The sequence below is a fragment of the Oreochromis niloticus genome, linkage group LG15 (assembly GCF_001858045.2).
Source record: "Oreochromis niloticus isolate F11D_XX linkage group LG15, O_niloticus_UMD_NMBU, whole genome shotgun sequence".
Taxonomy (NCBI): domain Eukaryota; kingdom Metazoa; phylum Chordata; class Actinopteri; order Cichliformes; family Cichlidae; genus Oreochromis; species Oreochromis niloticus.
In genome coordinates this window covers 17,838,346-17,857,417 of record NC_031980.2, presented here as the reverse complement: position 1 = coordinate 17,857,417, position 19,072 = coordinate 17,838,346, and the positions used below count along the sequence as shown (strand labels likewise).

The 19,072-nt window shown below is 37.2% G+C and overlaps 1 protein-coding gene and 1 long non-coding RNA gene across 2 annotated transcripts in view; both read left to right on the top strand.

Annotated features, from left to right (window-relative positions):
• The window catches only part of scara5 (scavenger receptor class A, member 5 (putative)), a 95,200-nt gene extending 80,523 nt beyond the window's left edge, over positions 1 to 14,677 (top strand). The window contains exon 12 of the mRNA XM_019346219.2: positions 8,762 to 14,677. Within this exon, the coding sequence (XP_019201764.1) occupies positions 8,762 to 8,895 (134 nt within the window). The 3' untranslated portion in view covers positions 8,896 to 14,677. The remainder of the gene's footprint in view (positions 1 to 8,761) is intronic.
• A 2,129-nt stretch (positions 14,678 to 16,806) lies between these two features.
• On the top strand, positions 16,807 to 18,870 carry LOC112842477 (uncharacterized). The gene is made up of 3 exons (XR_003214259.1): positions 16,807 to 17,386; positions 17,471 to 17,804; positions 18,149 to 18,870. It is a non-coding gene; the product is annotated as an uncharacterized LOC112842477 (long non-coding RNA).
• Positions 18,871 to 19,072: the final 202 nt, after the last annotated feature.

The window sequence follows — 19,072 nt, the reverse complement described above, 5'->3', positions numbered from 1 at the left end:
CAACATCTATAGAAACTTTGAATGTCCTTCAAGAAGACCGGAGAACTATTCCTGAGGACTACTTAAAGAAATTAGAGAGTGAAATAAGAGAGTTCAGGCTGTGTTGAAGAATAAAGGTGCCCATATTAAGTTTCAAGCTTGTTAGAATTGTACAACTCTGTTTATGTTTAGACATGTTTCAATGTACCTTTGCTATTTACAAATATAAACAAAAATAAAAAAAAAATATAAACAAATGAGAAGTGGATAAAATGTTTGCAGAGTACTGTAGTAGATTATAAAAAGATTATAAAACTTAAAAAAAAAGATTTGAAAAAGATTAAGGATGTTGACTTCAACTTTAACCAAAAGTAAGACACCAGTTTTTACTTGCACTTCTTTATACAGCTGCATTATGCATTATGCAAACTTATGAAAACAGTTTGCACAAATGACCTATCAGGTCACATTCTAGATATGGGAGAGGTGGGGTGCAGGATTGTAAATAAGTACTGGCTTATATCTGGCTCCAGCTTTAACAAGTGGAGCCAGAGTACAGTACTCTGTACTCTGTCAGGTGCACTAATGGGAAAATTAACCTAGCCTGTTTTTGATTAATTCAGAGAAAACCCATGCAAGTAAAAGATAGAAACTCCTGAAACTACGCAGAAGTGCTCTGATCCAGATTCAAACCTAGAAGCCACTGACTGTGATGCAACAGGGCTACATCAAATATGAATCATAAGCTAAATAATTATTATAGTGTGATGAAAAACATCTGTACAAAAAAACACTGAACTTTCTATTAAACTCTGAAAACGGAATTGAAGGGCCATAACTTTTTCATTTAAAGCCTTTTTTAATATTTATTTTTAATCTTGAATTAGCTACAAAGAAAACTGTTTTTTATTCACAGTTAATCTTTATTCATCTTAGACTGGTCCTGTGTACAGTCGCTCAGTTTGAGTCTCAAATTAGATGTTTTAGCTCTTCTCCTTTTAAGTTAACTTTCTTCTGGAAGAATACCCTTTGAAAACAGGAGTCCTGAACAGCAACCAAAAATGATATGTCAAAAAATGGCCATATTTTGAGTGTCTGCTCTTATTGAAATCAGTGGCTTTACACTGTAGTTGTTTACACATTTGCCTAACAAGCAAAGATTCACAATTTGTAAAAAAAAATCTGGCAAATTAGACATGCAGATCTACCTGCTGTGGTAATATTTAGCTTTGCTTGTAGCTATGCTCTTACTGACATCATGAAACATTTAGAGATGAAAAATAAATATGAAAACATTTAGAGCACTCTGAAGCCTGAGTTTTTGGGTCAGAGATTACTTGTACATGTGCCAACCTTATTATTAAGGTCATAATGTATTATATTATTAAACTTTGGCCATATTTAATATCCACCACTGTGCATATACATAGATGGCAGAAAAATAACATATATTATTGTTATACAGGCTGTGTGGCTAGCAGAATTGGACCCAAAAACAGGACTTGGAAACACGGGGAAATAAACTAAGATGGTGGTTTAATTAAACACCAGGGAACAGGGCTAAATGGAATCAGACTAACAAGAAAAGGGGAAGCAAAATTAAACATAGCACCCAACAGACAAGGGACTATCAAAATAAAACACTGAGACTGGGACTAAGACATGTGGTCTAATTTACTAAAAACATTGACTGCCTTGTTGAATAGAAACATCAAAAGTCTCTGTCTGTCTCTGTAGTTGAGGAAACACAGCTATTATCAGTACTTTGGACAAACTGCATTCCACAGAAATAAAATTTGGCTTGATTCATTTCTGCAGACAGCAGTGCTGTTTTTTGCCTGATTACACAAAAAGTCTACTTTTCTGTCTTCCAAATCCCTTTCTTGGGTGTTTCCCTCGTCTCTCACGCAGTGGTTTGGTGATTCAACTCTTGTTTGTGTGAAGTGTCATAGATTTGGCGTAAACGGACAAAACATCAGCGCGCACACAGTGCTGCAAATGTGTGTTGAGATCCAGAGTAAACGGTTTAAAGGCTCATGTCCGTTAAAGTAAACCCTCAGAAGGCTCAACAGCAGAACAGCTGGAGTATCATGTACAACCACAATGGACCAACTACCTCTGAAGCCTCATGTGCTCTTTCCCCTCTACATACCTTATTTCCACCCTGTGCATGCCTGCATGGAGACACATGTGCTTATGTGGTCCTCCTGCTTTCAAGATGTCAACGCTGCAGCAAGTTAATCTTTAAAGTAGAGCAAGAATGTAGGAGGCATGCAGACTGAATCAGATAGATGTTTGCCATTATTATCCATTATTATTCAGTAATGAGCCTTTATATTAAACATTTGACATAAAAGAAATCATTATCATCCTGTGTGGATGTGCACATTAAGGTGCAAAGTGTGAGTCATGGCAGCCTGGCACACATAATACTCTCATTTCCAAACAAATATATTTTACAGGCATTTTATTTTTAATTTTTGTGATTTATTTTAAAATTGTCAATGAAGATAGAAGATAGTGAGTTGAAATATCATATTTTATTAATGCGCAACACCAGTTAACTTTTGAATGTAAGACGCTACCAAGGCGCCTACCTTGGATCATTGGCTGCACATTTCTCCGTCTGTGACAAAGAGCTGTAACCAAGTCAAGGGAAGTTTAATTATGAATTGACACAAAATGCAAAGAAAATTTTTCTCCTTGTGTTTTTCGCCTGAATACAGTCACATTAGAGCGCCACTGAATCATTTTGTTGAAGTTAAAATATTTTAACTCAGTGTTTAACTTTGATTTTAACTCTCTGTTTGGATCACCAGGTTCATCTCAGTTCACTTCATTGCAAAAGTTACAACATTGAGATGTTTTTATATATAATTAGTGCTGAGAGATGAGCCATACTAATCAGCAAGTCTTTGATTAGAAAAATTAATAGTTTTTTGTACCCTGTATGTAAACTGACTGAAGCAGTCCGTAACAACATTCTGCACAAGCATTTGGATGTTAATCTGGCTGTTGGTGCTAGCAGTGCTATCATTATCCACACTTGTGAAACTGATCTGGCCCTGTGTGTTTGTTATCCACAGTTCAAAGAGCTACAAGAGTTGAAATATGGTTTAATTACTGAAGAATGTGATTAACGCTTCCAAATGGCTCGTACATACACACATAATATTTGTATAAACAATGTTTAGCCTTTTCCATAGAGCTAAACAGTTTTGAGTTTTATTACTCATACATTTGTCAATTTTTTTCCCTCCTGTCTTATCCTCTGTTTATTAAATTAGTCATCAGGAACATAGCTTCAAGTGAATATTTAAATCTTTCAGAACTGGATAAAAACCAGTTCCCACAACCAGTCAGGGAACTGATTATATATAATACATCTTTCAGACATAAAACATATACAGTTGTGATTAGACATTTGAATACACTCATTATTGGCATAAATGTCATGGTAATTTGGGGGGTTTAATGATTTCTTTGCCTTGTTCTGATGATTGACCACAATTGGCAGTTTCTCTTTTTGCCAGCATAAAAAGAATTTGTTTGACAGCACTCAATGGATTGATCAATACCCAGAACAAGGTCTAAGGGACAAAGTGAAGATCTAAGAAGGAGAATTGTAGATGTACACAAGCTGGGAGGGTTTCTCGGAGGTATTTCTAAACAACTCAAGATTCCAAGATCATCAGTTCAAACAACTGTACAGCAGCAGAAACACAAGTTATTCAAATGAGTCACCACTTTTCCAAGAAGAGTTCAACTCTCAGTTGGTTCAAAAACAACCCAGGAATCACCAAGGCAATGTCAAGGCAGGCATGACCTTAGACCTGCTGGACCCCCAGCATCACTGTCCACAGTGAAACAAGTTTTACATCACCATGGACTGAGAGGGTGTCATTCAAGAAAAAGAAGCCCCTGCTCTAAAATCAACACCTTCAAGTTTGGCTAAACTGACAGCAAGTATGTTTGGATAAGTAAAGGTGAAGCTTTCAAATGTAAGAGCAATGTACCAGCTGTCAAGCATGGTGGTGGTAGCATCATTCTCTGGGACTGTTTACAGCGATACTGGTACATTGCAGAAAGTGGATAAAATAATTAAGAAAGAGGATTACCTGCAAATTCTTGAAACTTGCAAATGGTTGAAACTTGGACACCACTGGGTGTTCCAACAGGACAATGATTCCAGTCATACATGAAAACTGGTTTTGGAACAGATAAAGCAGGCTAACATTAAGTTTCTGGAATGGCCATCCCAAAGCCCCAACCTCATGTTGAAAATTTATGTGCTAGGCTTAAAACTCTGGTCATGCCATAAAACCAACCAATTTAAATTAACTCTACCAATCCTGGTAGGAAGAGTGGTCAACTATCCAACCAAAATTATGCCAGAGGCTTATTGATGGCTAACAAAAGCATCCGGTCGAGGTGCAACTAGCTAAATCACATTTAACCAAATATTAGTGGGAGCCTATGTGTATATTTGAGCTTGTATGTATATTTTTGACCCCGTGCAAACATCACAGTGAACCTGTGTGAATTACAGAAAATCCAAAATAAACTGAAACTCATGCACTCAGTATTTTTTTAAAGCCAAATAAGATATTAGTTTTTTCCATCCAGAAAAAAACAATTGTTCAAAGAAATCAATAAATTGTTAAAACTTTTTTTTTTTAACTGCTGTGACACCTATGACCTTGATAAACACAACTGTATACCCAGATCTCAGTGCCATTTCCATTAGCCTGATATTCCATTGGTCCTGTAGTTTATCTATCTCCTGAAGTCTGGATGTGTTTCTGTGAAAGCCTCCTGCTTCTCAGCACAACCTTAATCAGGCAGCAAAACATAAAAAATGTCAGAGGAAGAGAAAAACTGGCAAACACTTTCTCTGCATGGACCTGTTTCATTTATGCACGGTCCATCTGATAAATCTGTGTCCATGTGTTGAAAGTGTTCCAGATGAAAAGTGGGAAACAGGCAGTTTGACAGTGTTGTGAAAACATCGGGTTTGCTGACTGAACTGTTATTTTCATTGATCATATTGAAGGTCATGTAAAATAAAAGATTAAAGCAGACTGTGGTATTATGACAGTGCTTATAAATTCAATTTAAAAGCATAATTTAACAAATACACTAGTCCACACTGGAACACTTAAACCTCATGCTGTCATATTAGTCCTACTGGCATGAAGATTTTTTTGAAGAATAACCACGTACAGCATATAAAACGAATGCTTCAAAAGCTGTAATGTTTTAAAATGAATGAGCTTCTTTTGTTTTTGTTCCTTAGTCTGCTCACTTTAAATATGCTATTCAGCTAAATCATCCTGAGACTTGGCATTATTATTTTAGTATATTTATCATTATAGATAATTAATGTAGAGTGCAGCTCCCATACTGCTTTGAAGACTCTGACCCACATTTTCCTGTGAGTTGTAACTGAGAGATGACTTTATCACCTAAAATATAGGGCAGGAATCGGACATGAATTGGGGTAACAGCAGATATCGTCATAACATCATAGTCCTATAAAATCTTCCTGATGTTAACAAGCATTGAACTACTTGGCAGTTATGAAAACTGACCAAGTGGGATTATTAATGACCAAGTTATATATTTATGTTTTGAGCTTTTGTGATAGTTTAAATCATAAACCATAAATTTGTCATGTAACTTCTCCAAAAACCTTTCACAGTTTTGGCCAGGTTAAACAGAAAGTTGCGTGGTCTAATTTCTGAAATTATAGCCTTTGAGTTTATCATAATTTTCCACTTTTAATCACTACATTGTGATGTTTTCTGTGAAGACTCACAGATGTCCCGGAGTACATGCACTATGACAGCCAAACAAGGCAAACCATGGACCAATATGCTGCTTTCAGGGACATTTGGACAGTGTTTACATCCCAGTTACCCAAATACTGGCTCCATTGTCATGATCTGTGTGGGGATGAACAGCTGGTAGATTTCAGATGCAGGGGCAGTTTGGGGCAACACATCTCCTTTTCTAAACAAGCAAATGTGGCATAAACACCTTTTTGCATGGCTGAAAACCATAAATCCATTTGATCATTATAGAATATCTATCACAGATAAAGGAAGCAATGGAGCCATTAAGAAAAAAATCTTCAAAAACATAAAATGACTTTGAGGGTTTAATATGCTGTTCAGTTAAACTGCCCAGAGACTTGTCATTATTATTTCAGTATATTGAACATTATAGATTATTAATGTAGCGTGCAGCTTCCATATTGGTGTGACAGGACTGACCCACATTTCTAATTATGTTATGACTGAGTGATGATGTTATCACATTCACTACAGAGCAGCAGTTTACAGTCAGCTTCATATAGTTTTCACACTCTGATTAGTCCATAAGGTGAGAAATAAATTAGGGTAATCACAGTTTTATTATCCTGTTTCCTTAAATTTATTCATGCATATTTTAAAATTTAATCTCCAGCTGTCTTCATCTTGTCACTGTCTTGACCTATTTTCCTGCTGTAAGAAAGAAAGGGAAAGTTGGAAGTGTTTGAAGTGTAAAGGTTGCCTTAAACTTGGTTAAAGCTTATTTAACTTTGGTGTTGTGAGCCTGCCGTCCTGAACTTGATTATGTTTCTGTTTTATATGAATTCTGTGCTTGTGTTAGTGGACAAATGCTAAGTAGGGGTGCACATATTTATAACAGAAAATAATTTGATCCCCTGTCTAAAAAAAAGGCAACAAAAAGAGACACAAAAGAGCCCCTTTTTTCTTTTATTTTGTGTTTTTACATCTCTCTATGGTAATTCTGCATCTAATGTGGTTATCTCTCGAAGTTTAATGCCTCTTGTTTTTGTTCCTTATGGTTGAATTGCGTCCCCATATAGTTGCTTTGTGTGATTCTTGTTTTGTTTTTTGTTTTACAGTTTTGTGTATGTTTTTAGTTATTTTGTAATCGTTTAAATCATTTTTTAAATTTATTTGTGGTCACTTGCGTCTTCAGTCATCTCCATAGTTGTCAGTGCGAACCCATCAAGGGTCGCCAGTGAGATATTAAGGAGGCTGCTGACTGATTAACAGCTGTTATTTAGAGCAGAGTATCAGTGATGACAGCCATTTTCCCATCCCTGGATCACGCATTAACAGTTTTATCGATGAGTAACCGTTCAGACGCCTTAAACCTTTTGCCAAATCTTCTCTCAGGAAGCTTGGGATGACTTTTGGTTCAGTTCTGACCTTGGATGCGCACATTAAATCTCTGGTTCGCTCGTGCTTTTATCAAATAAGACTTATTGCAAAGTCGAGGTCCACTGTGTCATGCTCTGAATTGTAGATTGCTGCTCGTGCCTTTAGTTCATCGCCTTTGTATTTTTAATTCTTTTATAAATGTGTTTAAATCTCTTTAAACTTTTTAAAACGTTTTATCTTTATATTTTTAGCGTTTTAGTTGTGAAATTTAGCTCAACTTTTTAGTTGCTTTTAAGTTTAATGCATAATCTGCGTGAGAGTGCAATCAAATGTTCACTTGAAGCCGAGAACCTCCAAACATCTACAATTGTTGCAAAACTAAAGCATCAGGGACTTCCTGAAAGCTCCAGCGATTCCAGTTTTGCAAACAGGAACCAGAGATTATAATGTAAAACAATACTGCCAAATGGTCTGCTTACCAGCTGGAAATGTCTATTTTATTACCGGATACAAACGATCTCATCCACAGTTCTGCGAGGAAGCAGTGTCAGTACTTTGTGTTTCACAAGACACGAATACAAACTTCTTTGGATAGGATGATTTGAGTGATTCTTTGGAGATGAGAAGAATTTGATCAATCCCACTTGTCTCTGAAACTTTTGACCTTCTAAACTTTCTAGAATTTGAAGCACAAACAGATACGCAAAGCTGATTTGCAGCTCTCACAAACTTCAGCTGGTGATTTAAACTCACGAGCAGAATTTGTTCAGAATTTCTTTCTTCTCTTTGGCTCCAGTTGTATCACTTCTAACATGTGCACATAGACAACAGGGAAAGTGGTGCATAAATGAACCAATCGGAGGTTGCTCTTTTGGTATTTGAGTCCAGATGTTATTTTTTCTTCTTCCAAATATATGATTAAGTTCAATCATAAAACCCATTAAATTCCAGGACGTTTTCATGTTTTCTTCAACTGATTGCACATCTTGACCATTTTTTAACTTAAAGTTTCATCAAATCTATCTTTTTAATTCTTCTTACAGCAGTATGAGGAAAACAGAACGGCTTTATAAAAGCAGGTCAGGAAAAAAAGACAACAGGAGAGAAGAAAACCGCAGAGACACTAGGGTCTGTGTAGTTCAGAAATTATTAATCAAGCGATAGTTCAGGCAGTTCATGAAGTTAAGCTCAGCTGCAGTCCCAGCAGATCAGCTCATCTCAGTGCCAGCCTACATTAGGTGATGGTTTGGCTCATAAAATTCTACGTATCCATTTGGGAAGTCTTATTTAGAGCACTGTATTTGAGTTGCTTTACATTGCCCATTGTTGCTTTGCAAACCGCCTCTGCCACAATTCCTCCTTTTCATGTAGTGTCTGCATCAATTCATTTCATCTCTGATGTCACTGATGTTCTGTTCTATGCTGGGGGTTTTGTTTCTGCTCTGCCCTTCAGTTTTCCCCACAGGCTTACAGAAGGTCAGGAAAGTCTCACAGCAGATCCGTGGCAGCAAATGTTACTTACATCAGATAAAAACATCAGTCTCCTTTCTGGATAATTTTTTAAAACATGTCTTTTTTTGTAATCCTTCCTCTTCTTTTCTGTGCAGGTACTGGTCTGATCTGGATGGATGATGTCGCATGCGCAGGGACAGAAGACACTATTCACCAGTGTAAGTTTTCCGGTTGGGGCAAAACCAACTGTGGCCACGTCGAGGACGCTGGTGTGACCTGCACTGTCTGAACTTTCAGGATCCCAACACTGCTGCAGCTGCCAAGTATCACCCAAACGCTGCCTTAAACTTCAAGTGCTGAAAGCCCTGCCGTGTGCAGCAAGAGTGTCATATTAGTAGTATGCTGCCTACTTACCTATAAAAAAGTGCCAACTCACCTGATGCATGAACTTAACCTGCAGCTTGGTTAGAGGTTCATGACTAAACATATCTATATGAGCCACAGGATTGAAACACCTGTGCAGCCTTTGCCAACAAAAAAGTGATGTTTTCATTAACTCTACAGTATGAGCTGAAGGATGATCACATGACAGGATGCTTCATGAGGCTGAACTAAAGGGCAAAGGTCAGCATTTACAGGAATGGAGGCTCACCACAGACCAGGTTTGCTGCTTTGACATCCACGAGAGGATTGTCGGATCTGACAACGTCATCTACATTTCCACTTACTAAAGAGCTGAAAAGGCATGTAATGGAACTGACAGGACAGTCTCTGGAGAACTGGTTTTCATATGCAGGCAGCTGCTCTTCACAGTATTATTTAGCAATGGCTTTTGCTCAGTATACCACAGTGTTGCCTTATTACACGTTACAGCAATGCCCAAGTAGGTAACTATTTGGTGGTTTGCAAACCAGGCGATGCCACAAAATCAAACTAATCGAACTTTTTCAAGTTTTTTTTTTCTTGTATTTGAATGCAAACTAAAGTACTGTTTATATTCACCATTTCTCAACGAAGCATGCTTTTCTTTCAGATCTGTTTATACCATTCCATTCGTAAAGCAGCTGCAAAACGAAATTTTGAATTATTCTAAATGAAGTTTTGTTTACAGCATCCTGTAGATACCCCTCTTTCTGCACTTAGGGTCCAGTAAACGATCAAAAGTGCTTGTAACGTAGTCAAAAAGTCTCACCACTTTCACGCTTTTCCAGTGTATAGTTACTGAGGGCTGCGTCTGATGATTTCAGATCCAACAGTGTGACATTTACACTTGCTTGTGGCCATGACTGACTATCTGTGAGGAGATTTAAGTGGAGTTTAAGGCTTAAACTTTTTTGTATTTCTGTCACTCTGCATGGTCCTTAGTGATTAAGGCTCCATCAGGTATCTAATAGTGATATTTTTTTTTTTTTGAAAGCTTAAGCAATCTGTTAAATCTGCATTCTGGCAAAGATTTTTAGCTGATTCTTTGAGCTTAATTATTTTTTTTTAGCAGCAGCATCATTTCCAGTTGCATGGTGGTATCTATTTTTATCCAAAAAGCCCAACAAATGTTAAACCTAACAACAAAGAGTAAATCAAATAAAACATTTCACAGCCAGAAACAAAGCTAAAATCACCACACAATTTGGATGCTGGTCATTTACTCATCAGCTGAACGTTGCTCAGTAGTGGTTTGTGTAGCAAACAAATAAGCAACTTTGAAAGGCAATAATATACAAGCAGGGTCTGTTTTTGAAATCCACAAAGAGCCCCCCAAAAAATTTTGTTTGTTTCTGTCATGTGTGCATCCTTCAAACTGCAAATCACCAACCTGTGCCTACCGTGGGCTTCTATATTTATGCAAAAATTTATAATAAAATCATTAAATAACAACTTCTGGAAAGAGTTAACAGTCACTCCTGTTGACAGATGAAGTGACGATGAAGAAGAACAGATGAGTATAAACAGATGGATGCATGGAGGCCTGCCCTGTATGATTTATAACTGTGGGTCTGTCAGTGTTTACTGCCAAAAATTGGCTTGTTTCAGCAATAACATGCATACACACACACACACACACACACACACACACACACACACACACACACACACACACACACAAACACACCCTCACTCACATGAAAACATCAGACCAACCACAATGGACCGTTCTCCCACATTTTTACCTCACTCTCAGTGGAATTTCAGCTTCACGGCTGCTTTCAAATCCAAAAACTTTGTACCTCCCAGGTTTCCTCGTCATTGCTTCGGAGCCAGCAGAAGACATGGAGCGGCAAGCTGGAAAAGAATACACGCAGAAACCTGAACACACCCATGTTTTATATTTGAAGTTTGGAAAGTTTTTTTATGCACCTTAAAAATCTGGCAATCTCACAAACCTCAAAAGACTGAAGTTAAATTCTCTCCGGCCTTAAAATCTGTGAGCTGTCTTAGATTTGTCCCACTTACTTTTCATGAAAATCAATCTGCAAACTTGGTGTCTGGATCCAAGAGAGCAGAGGAAAAAATATTTTGGAGATGAACTTGACTTTGTTCTGCTGCGGCCAAAAATGGTTTTCTCTGCCCCATGTCTAAGTGCCTTGGTGTGTGTTGAGGTTTTTGCTTTAAACCGCAATCCTGCCACAACAAAAAAGAAATGAACGAACAAAAAGAGAGAGTCTGGGGAAAGAGAAAATGAGGTGATAAACCAGATTCAGCAAATTGATGTGGAAGCGAGAATGGTTGATGTGTTTTCTTGTACATTTTTCTGCAAGTATTGACAGGGTGACTCAGGACTCATGCATAATCAGGTTATATCAGTGTTCTTTGGCTAGCTGATCACATTAAATCATCACATGTGACATCTGCATTACATTACATACCTCCATCGTGTCTGCATAATAGTGAAAGGCAATGAAAACTCTGGGCTGCTGGGCTTTTTTCATAATCACTTTAATATATGCAACAACGATTAAACATCTGTATTGTTGCTCATTCTATTTAATGATATATAACACATTAGAGGTCAAATAGTTTGTCAGCTAATCAGTACATTAACAAAAACTCTTCACATTATCTTCTTAAACTTTCTGTGTGACTGGATTTTGTATTTTTTAATATTTTATAGAAGAAACAACAACAAATAATCATTAGATAAATCACTAATGCCAATAAATGTTTCAACAATACAGTGTTCAGACCAAAGTTTTGCCTTTTGTATCTTTCACAAATACAGTTACAACCAATAACTGACATCTTCTTTTGTTGTTGTTTTCTACATTAAAGCAAAGGTAAATCTTTCAGCTGCAGGTCTGTACAAGCAGCAGTAAGTTTGTACTGCACACAGGCTTTTACTGCCAAGCATGATGGGTTTTTTTTTTTTTTTACCTGTTCTTAAAATATTTGAAATATTGTATTTGCATCACTTTGCATCTTTGACTTTCTATTTACTCTGCATAAAATCTAAGTTTGTATAAATTTAATCTGGAAAGTAGACCATTGGATTGTATATAAAAGTGAGCATTGTGGCCAGTGGCATTACTGTTTTTGTGTTTTTGAAACTAGTCATGAAAAGCATGGGAGGATCTGTCTGAGAAACTCAATGCTGAAGAAAGAAACCACATCCAAAGGCAGGCCCTGCTTTACTATTTTATCCTCAATGAAACTACAATTTAGAAAATAAAGATTGTACTATATTAAAAAAAAATACTCTGAAGCCGTGAATCTGGTAAAAAGTGTTCACTGAGGTTAAAGATCTGCAAATAGGCTTGTAGACTTATATTTTCACCCCCTGCTGGCCATTAAAAAGAATGCAGGTTTGAGACTGTTTCACTTTTTCAGGCTATGTCACTGAATCCAGTCTGTGATTGCAGCCCTAAGCCACTCCCACACAAACACTGCCTGCATCGATATCATATAATGGAGATATTTTTTTATTGTAGAAATCTCCATAAATAGTTGTGCGTTGAAGAGTAAACTCCTGGCTGAATTTTACAGCAGATTATTTCATTCTCATTCAAATTCTTCTTAGACATCAGGCAGAAGGATATGTGGAAATTCTTTTCGGAGCACAGGAAGCGATAAAGCAAATGAAATGTGAAATGCTGCAGCTCACCATGACACTGAACCTCCTCAACACCCTCATCACGCATGAAAAATGGCCTCACTGAGCTGTTTTTCTGACTCCACCTTATGTAATCCTTCACATTTCACAAATATATTAAATTAAATTTGCTAAAGAAAGTTGTTGCCAAAGTGGGGAAATGCCTATAGCAACAATAATTTGCAGTTAAAACAGGATCCAATCAAATTTGACATAGTAAAGTTAATAAACCGATTTAGAGTGTTAGAAATTTGAAATGCAAAATGGTTACATTTCTAGTTATATATTTATCCACAGATTAATGGAACCAATCAGAATTTTAGTTGTATAATTTCCATCCCATTCACAGGTCCATAAATGAAAGTAAATACACAGCTGCGCACTCTTTTGTGCACAGCAACATCTGTAGCTTTCCGTACGACTGTGTGGCGGCCAGGCCTCTGAGCTTGGGCCTGATGTCTCTCATTTATCTTCTAGAGGCGTCAGATTCAGCACTTTGGCTCCAGAGTTATTACTTCCTTTATAAAACAACAGCCAAAGATAACACCCTTGACTCCTTCCATATTTTTTCTCTCTGTTTGTTTGTCATCTCCTTTTAAAAAACCGATATGTTAAGTTAACCATAAAAACAAGCAAAAGAAGGTTGAATTTTTTTTAAGTAAATCATTTTGTCCTGGCATTAGTTTTTTTAGAAAATAAAGGGCAGTTTGTAGTATACTACAGTATTTATACATGTTTTTTTATTTGTAATTTTAACATGTTTTTAATTAAAGTTACAGTATATCTTCATAGCATCCAAGTGGCAGTTTCTTCAGCTTTTCTTTCCAGCTCAAATTCAAATTGGATTTTGTGCCATTTCATTTCCAACTTAACAAACAAGAAGTAAAGGGACAAAAATTGCAATTTTTTTAAAGTCAGTGAATGTAAGACTGAACTGAAAAGAAAGCATATTGATTTTTACAGATCATATTCTCTGTATTTTTTCAGCAGACTTAATTTCTTTGGACATTTCTAAATAAAAAGAGCTGCAGATTGGTGACAAAATAAATTTAAAAAACACTTAACCCCATATAGTGAAAGGATCTGATCGTTCTGTTATGCATTGCTTTTTCTTTGGTTCAAAAAGCTAGAAAATCGCAGATGTAGGTATGTTGTGAGAGGAAGGCAGAAAGCCCAGACATGCCAGAGGAAACTTGGAGGAGTGGCAAAGGTGAAAGGAGACCCACGCTTTATTTGTAACTGAAAAACTGAACATACTGGTGAACAACAGCATCATATACTGTAGTTCAAGGGAATCAAACCGTGGGTGTTTATATAAGTCCTACAAATGATGAGAGTATTTGAGAGAACTTTTTAAAAACAGGCTGAGCCCTTCCAAAAACAGCAACTGCAGAGAAGAGCTTAAATTTACCTCAGATGAATCTAATCTGCTGGTGAATACATTGCAGGCTAATCATATACTACTACCTTATGGGTACAATTTATCAGGCAGAAAATGTAAACCAGTGTCTTCTACTGTGGGCTTTCTTTTCTTGGTTATGTTTATCTTGACTCAGTTCAAGGTAACTGTCTGAGCTGCAGTGTGTTAGACATCAGCAGAGCAAAACCGCTGTGCTGTGATTAACTGGCTATTTAGCGACTCCTCTGATCTCAGATAATAGTTTGAGTACAAAAACACCCTCATGCCATTACTCAGAAATACCCTTGGAAGTGACCACATATTGCAACCATCTTGTAATGTTTTCTCATTTTCATTCATTTGCATTTAACAGCAAAAAAAACCTGTCCTTGTGGATTGTAATGTCTTGGCTGTGTTCTGTGTATCTTTTATAACACTGTGCAGCTCATAACAGATAGAAGAGCTTAGGAATTAAAAAAGGATTTCACCTGAAAACTCACAGAGCTTTTTACTTTGTGTACTGTTTATATGTGCCACTAAAATGCTGCATACGTACTGCTGAAATAATAAAATGTAGATTTGTTTAAACAGGTGAACTTCATTATTTCTGCAGATTTGTGGAGGGGAATTGGAAGCAGCAAATCGCTGCACGTCAGCAGGTGAAAAGAAAAGAGAGGGAGGAAGTTAAGTTGGACATGTGTGTGTGTGTCACAGAGATCACACAGCTGAGGCATGTGGAGGTGTACAGCACATAGGTGTTTTGACTGACAGCTTCTAGCTGTAATCACGTGTATGATTGTTTCCACATGTGAAACGGATGTAAAAATGATTGGATGAAAAATCCCCCCGTGGCCGGCAGTCTGAATAAAGGCTGTGAAGTCGTGTCAACATGGTTTCAGTTATCCTGCAGGAAAGTAAGACTTTAACTTTTTATTTGATACATCAAAGCGTGAAGGTATGCAAGAGGGACTACTTTTACACACATGTAGACTATTGTACTGATGTTTCAAGTATATTTTTTTGTCTCTAACCACAAGATCAGATGTTTTCTGATAGTGAGTGAGGGTTTTTTTCCAGAGAGAGCAAATGTTTTTAATATATTGATCATTTTGAGCCATTTTAGTTCACAATGGAGAGATCTGATGAAACTAAAATAATAATTTTAGTCAATTTTAGTCCATAGAATAGGCTGGAAAATCATGGGGAGACCTTTGCCTGTTCACATTTCTCTCTGGTGTGATATCACACCCCCATTGTGCCAATGAGTTTAATCAAAGGATGAAAACTAACATTTTGTACCCGAAAAACTATTGAGTATGGATGCAGTCATTTTGTAAATGATTCTGAAAAAAAAAACCTTTAAAAATACAAGATAAATAATTGGTTCTCTTATATTTTTTTTTATTTTTTACATACAGAATAATTAGCTAGTTCAGTTACAGAGCCAATGCATAACACCACCCACCTCAAAGTGCTTTATATCATCAGCTAGGCCATACAATACCAGAGAGAAGTCCAAAAATCACTCCCATTTAATAGGAAGAACCATTCAGCAGAACCAAGCTCTTAGGTTAAAGAAAAAACATAAAAGAGGAAGAACAATCAACAAAACACAGACTACAGGAGAGAGAGGGCATTGTTAATGACGTGCAGCAGTGGCACATAGACACGTGGAGAAGAAATGCTGTGTCCATCATGGGAAGGCCTCCAACAGACTGATGTAAGATGCATAACTAAGTGATGTTTCAAAAAGGAACACTTTAAGGCTAACCTTAAAAATACAGGGGACGTCTGTCTCCTGAATCCAAAGTGTAAATGGTTCTACAAAGGAACCTGAGACTTGAAGGCTCTGCCTCGCATTCTACTTTTAGAGGCTCTAGGAACGACAAGCAAGCCTGTAGTCATTGATCAAAGTGCTCTACTGGGATAATATGGCACAGTGAGATCTGTAAGTTATCATGGCACATGATAATTCAAAACTTTGTATCTCAGGAGAAAGATTTTAACATTAGAACCACCTGTGTAATACTGTGTAGCTGACCTACCATAGATGAACACAAGACTTTGACAGTGAATTCTTTCAGGAGGTTGGAGCGTTCATGGATTGTTGTCAGCAGTTTGTGCCGTTAACACAAGGGACACTCCACAGTCACAGTAACAATAAATGCCAGAACCATAGACTGCATATAAAACATGAATGTAGCTTTGGCGTTTGGAAAGTGAAGCCAGTAATTCAGCTTTCAGTATTCCTGATGGCCGTGAGGAGGGAACTCATTTGGTTTCGAAAATAATTCTTCTTCTATGGAAGTCTGGAAAACAAAGACTTTGATCCACAACCTCAGGAAACACTTTCCTGATGAATTCGTGGCCAGAGTCACTAGTTTCAAGTCTTATTTAATACAATGTGACTTTCATTGTATAAATTATGTTCTCCTTTGTGTAACTGACAACTTGCAAGCCTTTGAGCGTGTGCCTCAATTAAACAGTGAAATCCACACTCACTTGTCACATCCCAGATTCAACATGTCTAGACTGTCACGGCAAAAGTGCACAGCTTGAGGCTTCATAACAAGTTTTTGCAAACTAATGGATGGATTCACAACAGTGACAGTCTGTGGCATAATGTTGCTTTCTAAAGATATGACCGGTGTTTTCTTTTGGCTTTTTTTTATATATATATTTTTCTCATTTTTTCTGAATTACAATACATGAGATTATTTTCTTGTTCATCCCATAAGAGCACTCAGTTTCATAACAAGAAACCGAGGGTTCTTCATGTCTGGTTCAGACATGAAATTAACCAAAACATTGGTCCAACTCATGCATTTGCCACAACAAAGAAGGCAGATGTTGTAAATTCTCCTCAGCATCAACTCCACATGCCATCGTCCCTATTCTTCATCTCATTACTTGGCATATATAATCTCTGGTTGTACTGTGGCTTTTTGGGGCAGGGAGACAGAGTGAACTATAAAGGGTTTTATACAAGCTGAGGAGTGGAGTTAAACTGGAAGGCAGTCTGCATGTTTGTATGGAAACAATTCTTTCATGAGTTGCAATTCTGTTTGATTCCAGATGTAAAAAGCCACAGGGAGAGAAAGATGCATATCAGTCTTGACACCTAAATCCAGGATGATGCTGCACTTGAAGTGCTATCCTAACCTCACCGAAAAGACTACATTTAGCAAAAGTATTCTCTGTGCATTTCTTTTCCTAAGCAATAATGATTCTGAACAAGCAGGATAGAAATTCTTCCAGTTATATTAAAGGATCCACATACTTTTTTGGGGAAGAAAAGTGAGTTAGGTAACTTTAAACTTTGCATATTTGTTGGTGTAAGACAGGCTGGTCTGAGTATTTCAGAAACTGTTGATCTGCTAGGATTTTCCCACACAACCATCTCTGGGGATTAAAAAGAGGAACATATGCAGTGAGCAGCAGTCCTTTGAGTAAAAATGCCTTGTTGATGTCAGAGGTCAGAGGAGAATGGCGAGACTGCTTCAAGATAATAGGAAAGCAGAAATAACTCAAATAACCACTCATATCAACCAAGGTGTGTAGAAAGACATCTCTGAATAACACATTGAATCCTGTAGCAGATGGTCTACAACAGCAGAAGACTACATCAGGTCCCACTCCTGTCAACTAAGACAGCACAGGCTCACCAAAATTGGAAATTAGAAGACTGGAAAACAATATGAGCAACATTCAGAAGGTAGGGTCAGAATTTTGCATAAAAAACACGAAAGTGTGTCTCCGTCATGCCTCGTTCAGGCAGTTTTGCTATACTATTGGCTGTAAATTACTTCAGGTGAATGGAATGTCTCTAAATGCTCATCTCAGCCAAAAAGCTAAGGATTTTTTTAAAACTGTGAATCATGCAAAACCGCTCTGGTAAAATGCAGGAATTGTTTTCAAAAAGGGAAATGAGCATAATAAGTTCCCTTTGACAATAATTTTTTTTAAATCACAAATTATTATGATCCTACTTTAAGTCTAATCTCTGTACTCAAGTAATTACACTAAGTCATGCAAATGTTTTGTGTTTGTTCTTGACAGGGAAGCACGTTTTCTTTCTGGCTGCTTCTCTGTGGTCTGACCAGAAACTAACTCATCCTTATTCTAGAAAGTGAACCACAACATGTGGCAACAGAGCCCACAAACATGAGCTCATTCCTCTTGAGGGGAAACTAGCAACTGAAAAAAAACAGAGATAGAAAGAGAGAAAGTCCCAGTGTTCCTCTCCACATCCATTTGTCTTTGGACTACATTCCTGCTCCTCTTCCTCAAATGAAATGGTTATCCCTGCAAACAATGAGAAGACTGAGCTGCAGGAGCATCTGCAGCATGTGAAGTGGGACATGAAACAAAAATTGGCTCACAAGGTCGAGGTCAACTTCAGCATCAGCACATTCTTTGAGCCAAGGCGTTGGAGAGAAAGCAGGCGCGAACTGAAAGTGGCCCAAGTCTCTTCCTAACATGCTTTTATTTCCCACATACTTCGTGATCAGCAGGCCTCAGTATGTTATCAGGTAATACTGAGACAAACAGCTGCTTACGTGCTGAAATGTGGATGTATTATTTGAGAAAAGCATTACACATGAATCAGAAGAACAATACATTTTGACCAATAGGCTAACAATTAAACTCATCAGTATTAAAAATACAGCTGGAAAGGTGAACTGTTCCTACTTTAAGAGCAAGTGCAAGTGCAGGCAGATATGTTGCAAAATGTATTTACCATCATAATTAAATACAAAAGAAAGAATGTGCAGAAAAAATCTGAACTCTAAACTCACACCTATGATATTAATTTAAAAATCATAGTTGACCTTTTCGAGTTATTGTAAGAAAAAAAGGAAAAAAGTCTTTTCTGTGGCTAAGTCCTCAATTTTCCTTTATTCCTTGTAATGTTGTCAGTCTCCATATGAGTCACGTTGACCACGTGCTGTGTGCTTCATGCTTTGCTCTGGAATGTCAGGT